Source organism: Rhincodon typus, chromosome 32 (assembly GCF_021869965.1).
Source record: "Rhincodon typus isolate 14 chromosome 32, sRhiTyp1.1, whole genome shotgun sequence".
In the NCBI taxonomy this organism is placed as follows: domain Eukaryota; kingdom Metazoa; phylum Chordata; class Chondrichthyes; order Orectolobiformes; family Rhincodontidae; genus Rhincodon; species Rhincodon typus.
In genome coordinates this window covers 7,677,342-7,689,214 of record NC_063363.1, presented here as the reverse complement: position 1 = coordinate 7,689,214, position 11,873 = coordinate 7,677,342, and the positions used below count along the sequence as shown (strand labels likewise).

Sequence of the window (11,873 nt, the reverse complement as noted above, 5' to 3'; positions counted from 1 at the left end):
TGTGAGAGAGAGAGGGGGTGTGAGAGACAGAGGGGGTGTGAGAGAGAGAGTGTGTGACTGTGTGTGTGATTGAGTATGTGTTTGTGCTTCAGAGAGTTGCAACAGTTGTTTCAAGTCTAGCCTCTTAAATATAGTGTGTGTTCTCATGTGGATATCATGTTAATTTTATGTAATGTAATTAGCCATTAACTATTATATAAAATCCTGATCAAAACTCTCTTCTACAGAAGACTTGAGGCTGAATCTTACATTTTTTTGGCTAAGTGTTATTTCCATAGAGTTTTTATGAGTGATTTTCATCTCAAGAGTTAGTGCGATCCCTTGCCATGTCCGACCAAAGCTGCTTCATTAATTACCTATCCCACTCCATAGTGACCCTCTCCTCTGTTTCTAACCTCACTTTACAAGCACTGTGCCTGGAATAATCACCAATCAATGGATATCCGTTGAAAGACTAGAGTTCCGAGTTGCTTCACCATAAGATACAGGAGCAGAATTAGGCCATGCAGCCCATCACGTTTTCTCTGCCATTCGATCATGGCCGATATGTTTTTTGACCCCATTCTCCTGCCTTTCCCCCATAACCCTTGGTCCCCTTACTCATCAAAAACTTACCTATCTCTGTCTTAAATACAGTCAATGACTTGGCCCCCACGGCCCTCTGATTTCCACAGATTCGCCACCCTGTGGCTGAAGAAATTCTTCCTCATTCCAGATAAAAAGCTTTGCCCCCATTGTTAAAAGTCCGCTGTGTGCCCAGATGAGCACTGGCATTCCAAAGCTGCCCTGCTCGATAATGGGCATTCAGTCAGATGTGAGCAAAACAAAAGATGGCGTGGTGATTCTCAGATGAGAAGCTGGGGAGGTGGGGCGGTGTTTCCTGGCAGAGGGAGTGAACGAGCGAGCACAAGACAGTGCATGAACAGCCCTGAGATACAGCCTGGTGCAGTCAGTGTGCTGGCCACCTGTCCCTGGGAACAAACCATCCCTCAATGCTAGACATTGGTATGCCCTGCAATGCAGGTCTGTGTTTTCTCAGTGTCCATAAGAGCATCACGGAGGATCCTGAGAGATTGGCAAACCTCAGATGCCAACATCTATGGAGGAGGGTGCATGCAGCTGATGCCAATGAATCATGCCTTAAGATGAGGGTGCTGGGGGTAGGTACTCTCACAATATTTAAGCAGCATCTGGATGAGTACCTAAAACACCAGGGTGTGGTATGGTATGGAGAGACTGAAGGTAGAAAGGCCTGTTCCTATGCTGAATGACTCTATGACTCTTTGCTACATGGTGTTGAGCAACATGGAGGCTCCTCACAGCCAGCAGTGAGTTAAAGGAACCTGCTCTGATTTCCATGTCGAGGATTCTTGAAGTCTACTTTGTTCAGAATGTTTAGTAAGGCAGGAAGCTGCTTAGTAATGAGGTGAAATGTGGTGCTAACATGCAATAAACCACTGCCACAGAAAATGATTGAGGCCAAAACATTGAATGTCTTCAAGAAGGAGTTAGATATAGTTCACGGGGCTTAAGAGATCGTGGAGAAAGCTAGAATAGGATACTAAGTTGGACGATCAACCACTGAATGATGCAGCAGGCTTGAAGGGCTGAATGGCCTACTCCTGCTCCTATTTTCTGTGTTCAAAAAGGGAAGGTAAAGTTGCCACAGTCCTTTCTGGCCACAGGGTTGCTGTCTCATGAGAGAGAAATGACTGGTGGTGGTTTATCCCGAAGATCACCAGGCTTCAGGTGAGGGGAGAAGTTGAGAAGGACAGTCCATCAATGATAACCTCAAATTTGCAGGAATTGAACCCATGCTGCATCACAAACCAGCTATCCATCCAACTGAGCTAACCAGCCCCGAGGACAACTTGGCATTGCCGAGCATCGAGATAGGCCTCTCTAGACTTCTCACACAATTCTACCTCATATCTCACAACAGCTCATGTCATCCAGGCCCCTATTAGATGTGTGCGTCTCCCCCAGCTTGTGATCAATAACTTAGAGACTAATAGCTAGGAGGAGGATGGGTAACAGGGAATCAACCCAAGGGCTTCTCAAATGGTTCCACTGAGCTTGTCTACAAGAGACAATATCTACTAGCTTCAGGAATGAGGAAATGGAGTTACATGGACAGACCAGGGGCAAATGAGGTGGAGAAGGGAAGGCTAAGAGGTGGTTGGATAGAACTCTTTAAAAAAGAAAACCCATTTTCAATGGATGAAGGATCGACAAACAGAAGGCCCAGATTTACGGTGATTAGCAGAAAGAGGATTTATGATTTATTTCCTGCAGCAACATGAAAGTATTTATATAACAGACAGTTAAGATTTAAAATGTGCTCCATGATAGGGGTCTTTTTATATATTGACTCATGGGATATAGGGCATCACTATCTAGGTCAGTATTTATTGCCCAACCCCAACAGCCCTTGAGATGGTATTTCTGAGCCGCTTTCCTGAACCACTGAGGTCCAGGAAATATGTTTAGCACAGATGCAATTGCAGCTTTTGAATGGGAATCAATACTTGATGGGCCAAATAGCCTCCTGTGCTATACTATTCCATGAGCTGAACTGCCCCAGCCCTGAACAATGTGGGCAATGGTGAATCCATTGGGAAATATACCACACGGTAGGAGACGTGAGGTACTCAAATGTTTGAGTAGCGAGATGAAAATCTTTAGTGAGCAGTGAGAGATCTATTTCTGTGCGTTAGCGTTTTGTTATTACTTATTCTCACCCCATTCATACGCAGTCTGCTATTCTCCCACACAGTAAAGAGAAACTAGATGGCGACAAATTTCCAACACAAAGATCAAAGCAAGTAATAGAATCACAGAATGGCTACAGCATAGAAGCAGGCCGTTTGGCTCACTGAGTCCACACCAATTCCTCCAAAGAGCATCCTAACCCCTTACCCTATCCCTGTAACCTCACATTTCCCATGGCCAATCCTTCTAACCTGCACATCCTTGGGCTGTGGGAGGAAACCCACACACACACGGGGAGAACATACAAATTCCAGACAGACAAGGGTGCCTCCAGATTACCACATGCTTCTTTGGGTCTCCATCCTGATCGGCGAACCAACCCCAACACCTCTAAGCACGCTCTGTGAACTGCCTACATCCTTTGTCTATGGAGGGTGGCATCAAATGTGCACCAGTCTCACCACATTGTCCTGGCACATTTCTGACCCACTTACAGCATTTCAATACTGCACTGTGACCACTCTACCTAGCACCTCGCATTGTAGTGCAGCTGCCAGGCTGTTTTAGGGAAGGACATCTCATGGATTGGAGCAGGGTGCATCTCAGGACACTTAGCTTGTCCTCTTATTCTGCACCTACTTGGATTCTCAAAGCTTTCTGCCTCTCCTTGCCTCTATACACATTGCTGCAATATTCAGAACTTAGAGGCTCATAGTACTTGTGCGTGGGTCAAGAGACAAGGCAGGAGGTTGCCAGCAGTGATCAGTCAAGAGGGTGGACATATTGTTATTCGTCATGGTGCTACATCAATCTCACTCCCACAGCAGCTTTGTGCCAAACACAGTGCTTGTGATATGCAGCGAGCAAATAGCCGTGCCTCAAAGTCTAAACGGTCAGGCTGCTAGTCAGAGGGAACCAGCACAATCTGTCAAAGGCATCACCGATATCAGTCCGAGGGCTTGGGACGTCGTCAGACAGGCACTTGGCGTAGTCAGGATCAGGGGTTCCATAGCATTATGGGAAGCAGGCTATGGTCAGTGCAACTGGAAAGGGCAGGAATGGGAAGTCAGTCAGGGAGTTGCACAGAGATTCCTCAGGGATCTGATCCAAGTTAATCAAGGTGAGGGAGTCTACAGTCAGTCCTGAAAAATGACAAGGTGTTACACTAAGCTGGATGTGAGGGAAAGAGTTGCACTCCCTTAGATTCAAATGTGGAATGGCACAAAGGACGGGGGCGTTTGTAGTTTGATTTTTCTCACTGCATTTACTGTGACAGTTGATCATACAGGTGATCCCGTAAAGTGGCAGTGCATTTCTGAATGTGATTTACTATTTGCTAGCAGGTGCCACCTGTGTGACCTCAGAAACATTTTGCCGTTTCCCTCCCAAGAGATGAAGGGCTATCCATGACTGGCCATGACCTGGTGCCAGCGGTGGAAATCCCTACGTGTCATGGCAGCGGTGGGCACATACAGTCATAGAGTTGGACAGCACAGAAACAGAAGGGTCACCGGACCCAAAACATTAACTCTGATTCTTTTCTTCTCAGATGCTGCCAGACCTGCTGAGCTTTTCCAGCAACTTCTATTTTTGTTACAGAATCACACCCTTCGGTCCAACTCATCCATGCTGACCAGATATCCTAAATTAATCTAGTCCCATTTGCCAGCATTTGGCTCATATCCCTCTAAACCCTTTCTATTCATGTACCCATCTAGATGCCTTTTAAATGTAGTAATTGTGCCAGCCTTCACCACTTCCTCTGGCAGCTCATCCCATATATGCACCACCCTCTGTGTGAAAAAGATGCCCCTTAGATCCCTTTTAAATTTTTACCCTCTCACTTCAAACCTATGCCGTCTGGTTTGGGACTCCCCCAGCCTGAGGAAAACATCTTGGCTATTCATGCCCCTCATGATTTTATAAACTTCTACAAGGTCACCCCTCAGACTCCAATGCTCCAGGGAAAATAGCCCCAGCCTATTCAGCCTCTCTGTTTAACTCAAACATTTGCCACTGGTGAGGGTAAGATAGCGTGGGAGTTGCATCATACAGGCATGGTGCATACATAGTGAGGCAAGCAGCAGGGAATTATGCACGATAACTTAACTACAGCTCATGGTGAGAAACCCTACATGAAACTCTTCAGAATCGACACTTAGCCAATATTTGGTAATGTTCAGCCCCTGTGTTTCCTATCCACCTGTTAGGATGAGACAATCGATGAGAAAGATGGACAAAGATTCTGTGTGAAGTCAGAATCACAATATACTGTCATAATATAAGAACTGCGGATGCTGGAAATCTGAAGCAAACAGAAGTAGAAATTGCTGAAGGAACGCACAAAGTTTGCCAGCTTTGTGGAGAGAAAGATCCTTCTTCAGAACTGAACTATTCTGAAGGAGGGTCACTGGACTCGAAATATTAATTCTGATTCTCCTTCCATAAATGCTGCCAGACCTGCTGAGTTTCTCCAGAAATTTCTGATTTTATTTCTTTTACAGTATACTGTACCTGCAGAATATAGGCATTCTGGAGTCTCGACAGAATAAGATGAGGATTCCTTGTAGAGATAGTCCTCTATGCTGAACACCTGTACATTTGGACTGATGCTGTCTCCAACTGTGGTCTGATGTCTATCACGTGGTAGGACTGCATCATCACATTTGGTGTCTCCAGAGGTTTCAGGATTACACAGGCACATCTGCGGGCTTGTAACCATTTCACCTGTAAAATCTGCGCTAATGGCCAGGACTTGAACTCCATCGTGGATCACACATACATCATTGTCCTCTGCATCGCCACCAATAGTGTTGAGATTATCAGCACTAGCAGATAATTCATTCTGTTCTGGTGAACACTTCGTGTATTCTTTCAGCTTTTTCTCCCTGTGAACTGCAGCATCTGGCACCCAGTAATCCACTTCATTCCCTTCCTTCCTGCTGTCTTTGACCATCAGGAATGCTTCAGTAGAACAAGACACTGCCTTTTCGCCAAACATCAGCTGGGGGCAACTGCTAAAATACAGACTGCAACTTGTAATAAGATTTAACTTTTCTTTTTAAAAGATTATATTTCAATACCTTCCAAAGAAAAAGTAACTACTTTAAAACATTCACAAACTGAGATACCTGTACACCATCTCATCCATGCTTGTCTTCTCCCACCCCTTTTCATCTTATCCCATCAATATATCCTCGGTGTCCTTCTCCCTTGTGTGATTATCTTTTCTTGTGTCAATAAAGCTTTCTTTGACTTTCCCCCTCTACTTTTTTTTTCCTGGGATGTAGGTATCACTGAGAAAGTCAGCCTTTGCAGTCCAGCAGTAAGTAGCACTTGTACTGAGAGACTTGCACAGTCATTTCAGAGAGCATGTTGAGAGTCAGTTGTCGACTAGACTTGTTAAGGATGATAGATTTCCTTCCTTAAAAGGTCATTCATAAACCAAATATTTTATTTCAGCAACAATTGACGCTAAATATCCTGGTCACTATTGCTGAGACTAGCTTTCGATCTGCTGATTAATAAACCGTTTAACTTTCATTAACTGCCATGGCAGGATTTGAACCTACGTCAACGAAGCATTAGCTTGGGTCTCTGAGTTACAAGTTCAGTGAGACTGACCATAATACATAAGAACAGAAGTAGGCCATTCAGCCCATTGAGTCTGCTCCACCAATCATGGCTGATTTGATAATCCTCGACTCCAGTGAGCTGCTTTTCCCTACAATCCTGATTCCCTTACTGGTTAAAAATCTGTCTACCTGAATCTTGAATATATCTAACAACACAGCATCTACAGCCCTGTGCTGGAAAGAATTCCACAAGTTCACTAACTTCTCAGGCTACAAATTCCTTCAGAACTGAGGAAGGGTCACCGGACCCGAAACGTTAACTCTGTTTTTTACTTCACAGATTCTGCCAGACCTGCAGAGCTTTTCCTGCAACTTCTATTTTTGTTTATGGCTGATCTCTCATCTTGGCCTGAACTCCACTTTCCAGCCCACTCCCAATAACCCCTCAAACCCGTTACTAATATAAATCTCTCTCCTCCTTGCCACACTCAGTGTCTGCCACACTCTGGGAGACAATTCCACAGAAATATGATCATTTGAAAGAAGCAATTTGTCTGTTCCCCTGTTTTAAATCTGTCACCCCTTCGGCTAAAACTATGACCTCTTATTCTAGATTGCCCCATAATCATTCTTTGACCATCAGCAGGACGTGGCAGTGAGTTGTTACTCAATCAAGATTCCAAAATATAATTTTCTAAAACAATCACAGTTACGTTTGAACGGTATAATGCTAACTGCAAAAAAAAAACTCTCAGAGGTTTGTGAATCTGTGAAATTCTTTACTGCAGAGAACTATCAAGGCTAGGTCATTAAATATTTTCATGGTTGAGGCAGACAGATTTTTAATCAGGAAGGGAATCAAGGGTTATAGGGGTGAGGCAGGAAAGTGGGGTTGAGTATAATCAGATTAGGCACAATCTCATTGAATGGTGGAGCAGACTCAATGTGCTGAATGGCCTATTTCTACTCGTATGTGTTATGACTGGTTAGGTTCAGGTGCCATGGTGACTCAGTGGTTAGCATCGTTGCCTCACAGTGCCAGGGACCTGGGTTCGATTCCATCCTTGGGCAACTGTCTGTGGAGTTTGCACATTCTCCCTGTGTCTGCTCCAGTTTTCTCCCACAGTCCAAAGATGTGCGGGTTAGGTGGATTGACCATGGGAAATGCAGAGTTACAGGGACAGGGTGGGGGTGTGGGTCTGGGTCTCAGTGAGATGCTCTTTAAAGGGTTGGCATGGACTCGATGGGCCGAATGGCCCAATTCCACACTGGAGATTCAATGACTATATTCACCAGAGTTTAGAAGAGCAATGGATGTACACATAGAAACCTTTAGAATCCTAACAGGACTAAATGGAGTAAATCCAGAAAGGATGTTCCCCATGACTGGGGAGTCCAGGGCCAGGAACCTCAGACTGAGGCTGGGGGTAGGCCATCGAGGACTGAGCTGAGGAGAAGCTTCCTCACACAGAGAGATGTGAGCCTCTGCCATAGAAAGCAAGTGAAGCTAAAACAATGAATGTTTGAGATTGTAGATGTGCTCGCCAAACTGGTGGATTTGGATGCAGACGTTTTATCACCTTGCTGGGTAACATCGTCAGTGCACCTCCGGTGAAGCATCGGGTGTTCTGTCCCACTTGTTATTTATATAGCTCAGTTGGCTGGGGTGGTTGTTATTACTTCCAGTTCTGTTTTTCAATGGTTTGTATATTGGGTCCAGTTCAATGTGTTTGTTGATGGAGTTCCGGTTGGAATGCCAGGCCTCCAGGAATTCCCTGGCATGTCTCTGGGATTGGGATCCTTTACGTTTGTCAGTAGCTGTCGCAGGGTGTTTGTTGGTTTGTGGGGCTATCCTGATATCTAGGGGTCTGAAAAGTCTTGTGGTCATCTCTGATATGTCTCTGATGGACAGTAGGGTGACTAGTGAGTCTTGATATGTTGTGTCTTCTTGTTGTGGTCTGTCATGCAGGTAACAGCAAATTGCGCTTTTTGTGTATCCATTCCTTTTAAAACTCCGTAAAAGTGTTCCAGTTTTGCTTTGCGCAATTCCAGGTTGCTGCAGTGTGTTGTGGCTCGTTTGAATAACGTCCTGATGCAGCTCCGTTTATGGAAGTTGAGGTGGTTGCTGGAGTAATTAAGTATCTGGTCTGTATGTGTCACCCTACTGTACATCAGAGACCTATCGGAGATAAAAGACCCCATACTCACAACCAATAAAACTAATGTAATATACAAAATTCTATGCAAGGACTGTGAGAAACATTATATAGGCCAAACTGGAAGAAAACTGACAATAAGGATACACGAACACCAACTAGCCACCAAGAGACACGACCAATTCTCACTGGTCTCAATAAACATGGACAAAGAAGGACATGAATTTGACTGGGATAACACATCCACAACTGCACAAGCCAGAGACATGCCAGGGAATTCCTGGAGGCCTGGTATTCCAACTCCATCAACAAACACATTGAACTGGACCCGATATACAAACCACCGAAAAACAAAACTGGAAGTGATATCAACCACCCCAGCAAACTGAGGTGTATAAATAACAAGTGGGACAGAACACGAACGTTTCACCGGAGGCACACTGACAATGTTACTGAGCAGGGTGACGGAACGTTTACTGCTCGGCGAGCAAGTTTACAACCTCATCCCCAACCCGAGCTACAAATCTTCTCAAAAACTTTAAACACTGAATGTTTTCAAAACGGAATTGGAGATATAGTTCTTCGGCCTGAGAGATCAAAGGGTGTGGGGATAAAGCAGGAACAGGGTTGAATGGTCAGCCACGATTATATTGAATGGCGGAGCAGGCTCGAAGGGCTGAATGGCCTACTCCTACTCTCTACGTTTCTCTGATCTTATACATATCGACTGTTACCCATCCAGTGCAAACCAATAACTTAAAAGTTTCAAACAGTGAACAGAAAGTGAAACTAAAACCAGCCCAGTAGTAAACCTCCCGTCCCAAACAGTATTCCACACAGCCAGGAAGGAACATGAGACACGAAACGAATTGTAATGAAGAGAGATAACAAGGTGTAGAGCTGGATGAACACAGCAGGCCAAGCAGCATCTTGTTATCTCAGATTCTCCAGCATTTGCAGTTCCTACTATCTCTGAAACGAATTGTAATGAACTTGGGCCGATGCACTGTAAAGTGCGATTAGTCCCACAGCCGGGTAACATTGCAATGCGTTTTACACAGAAATTTAACTTTAGAAATGTTTTTCACAGATATCCAATTCCGAGTTTTAAAAAAACGGAGAAGATAAAGTAACCAAACGCTGATTCATGCACGACAAAGTTCAGCTTGTGGCGAAAACAATTACATTAATGAAACAGATGTTTAGGAAGAGAATTTTAAAACAAACTTGTGGCGCCGCAGTAGCGATTGCGATTGCATGCTTTAACAGAGGAGAACACCAGGAACCAGGCAACGCGCTTTCCCTCTAAACACAATTCCTGCAACTCCCTATTTGTGCCAGGAAATGGGCAGCAAACTACAAGGAGGTGACGTTTCCACAGAATACACCTGACCTCAACAAACTTGTGCTGTGGGTTTGTTAAGAAAAAATTCCCATATTTGCTCAGTGCCCTGTTTATTTTCCATGTGTTCTAACCCCATCCTCGAGCATCATAAATTGAAAGCATTTTTTAGAAAAACAAAAATCCAAACCCAATCCTTTTCCCTTCTATTATTACCAGACCGCAGGGCGACTCTCCCGTTAGAAGAAGATAACTCAAGGCAGTGAGGAGAGAAGCTGAGAATGAGAATTTTTCACAGTGGGAATTGAGGCCAGCTACATGGTAAACTGGTCTGTCCAGCCAACTGAGCTAACCATTTCTGAAGAAGGGTCTAGGCCCGAAACGTCAGCCTTCCTGCTCCTCTGATGCTGCTTGGCCTGCTGTGTTCATCCAGCTCTATACCTTGTTATCTCTGAGCTAACCAACTTTTTGCCTTTTCCTGTCTGTGCTGTTTCAGCATTCCCTTATTTAGGCAGGAAAATGGACTGAGATCCTAACTTCAATAAGGCAAATAAATTGGAGAAGTTGGGACTGTTTATGTTGAGAAGGTTGAGAGAAAGACTGGGCAAGGCAGTTGAGTGGTCCCTGTCCACACTATTTACTGAGATTAAAGCTTGTCATGATCAGACACAGCTTCTAGATCTTCCTTCTCCAGATTCTTTCACCTGCTATACTCTTGAACAGAGACTTAATCAAGGGACAACAAGGGCATGTAAAAAAAGGTAGTATTTCAATCACGGGTGATTCGAAATAAAAGCCGAAAGAACTGCAGATGCTGGAAATCAGAAATAAAAACAGAAATTGCTGGAAAAGCCAATAGGAGGGGAAGCATCTGTGGAGAGAAATCAGAACTGAGGAAGGGTCAATAGACCTGAAACATTAACTCTGATTCTTCTCCACAGATGCTGCCAGATCTGCTGAGATTTTCCAGCAATTTCTGTGATGGATGATTATAATCTCTATGTAAATTAAGAAAATCAAATTTGGTAGAGGTAGCCATGAAGAAGAATTCATGTCATATATTCAGGACAATTTCTGAGGACAATATGTTGTGGATCCAATAGAGCAAGAGCTTCTTTAAAATATATATCAAGAGAGAGGCCAAAGCGAACATCGGCCACTTAGAAAATGAGGCTGGGATTATAATAATGGGTAAGCAGGGAATGGCAAGGTATTTGAATAAATACTGCGCATGAATCTTCAAGGTAGAACATTCTAACAGCATTTCAACGATACTAAACAATCAAGGAGCATAAGAGGGTGAGGAAATCACTGCAATAAATATCACAATTTATAAAAAAGTTTCAGGGAAACTAGTGGGGCTAAAGGCTGCTAAGGTCCCCCAGACTGGGTGGGATGCATCCTAGGAGATTAAATGAAGTAACTAGACAGATATTGGATGCACTCAGAGTAATCTTTGAAGAATCATTAGATTCTGGAAAAGTCTTGGAGGGTTAGAAATTTGCCAATGTAACACCCTTAACCAAAAAGGGAGATAAGAAGCAGGGAACTAAAGGAAAATTACCTTAATAGGAGAAATGTTAGCATCTGTTATAAAGGATGTAATAACAAGAGTATTTAATAAAACATAATGTAATCCAGCAGTTAACATGGCTGAGAGGGAAATCATGGCTGAAAAATATTCAAGAATTCTTTGAGGAGGTAACAAGCAGGATAGATAAAGTGGTAAGGTAAAGTAATAAGGTAAATTTGAAAGGTAATGCACATAATAAGAATCCATGGTGTTGGGGGTAATATATTATCATAGAATCCCTACAGTGTGGAAACAGGCCCTTTGGCCCAACAAGTCCACACTGAACCTCAGATCATCCCACCCAGACCCATCCCCCTATAACCCATCTAATCTACACCTCCCTGAACACTAAGGGCAATTTAGCATGGCCAATCCACTTAACCTGCACATTTTTGGACTGTGGGAGGAAACCAGAGCACCCAGAGGAAACCCACGCAGAGAATGTGCAAACTCCTCACAGAAGGTCACCCGAGGACTAGAATTGAACCCAGGTCCCTAGCACTGTGAGGCAGCAG

General features: G+C 44.0%; 1 protein-coding gene across 6 annotated transcripts in view; it reads right to left on the bottom strand.

Moving 5' to 3' along the window:
* rnf214 (ring finger protein 214) overlaps positions 1 to 9,794 on the bottom strand; it is a 60,154-nt gene extending 50,360 nt beyond the window's left edge. For 4 of the 6 annotated variants that reach the window (XM_048615498.1, XM_048615501.1, XM_048615502.1 and 1 more), the window contains exons 1-2: positions 9,671 to 9,794; positions 5,227 to 5,729 (exon numbers count right to left, since the gene is read on the bottom strand). In XM_048615498.1, the coding sequence (XP_048471455.1) occupies positions 5,227 to 5,729; positions 9,671 to 9,702 (535 nt within the window). In that variant the 5' untranslated portion in view covers positions 9,703 to 9,794. Of the gene's footprint in view, positions 1 to 5,226; positions 5,730 to 5,843; positions 5,879 to 9,670 lie in introns of those variants that run through there. The other 2 variants (XM_048615499.1, XM_048615500.1) reach the window with 2 other exon arrangements.
* Between the last annotated feature and the right edge of the window lie 2,079 nt (positions 9,795 to 11,873).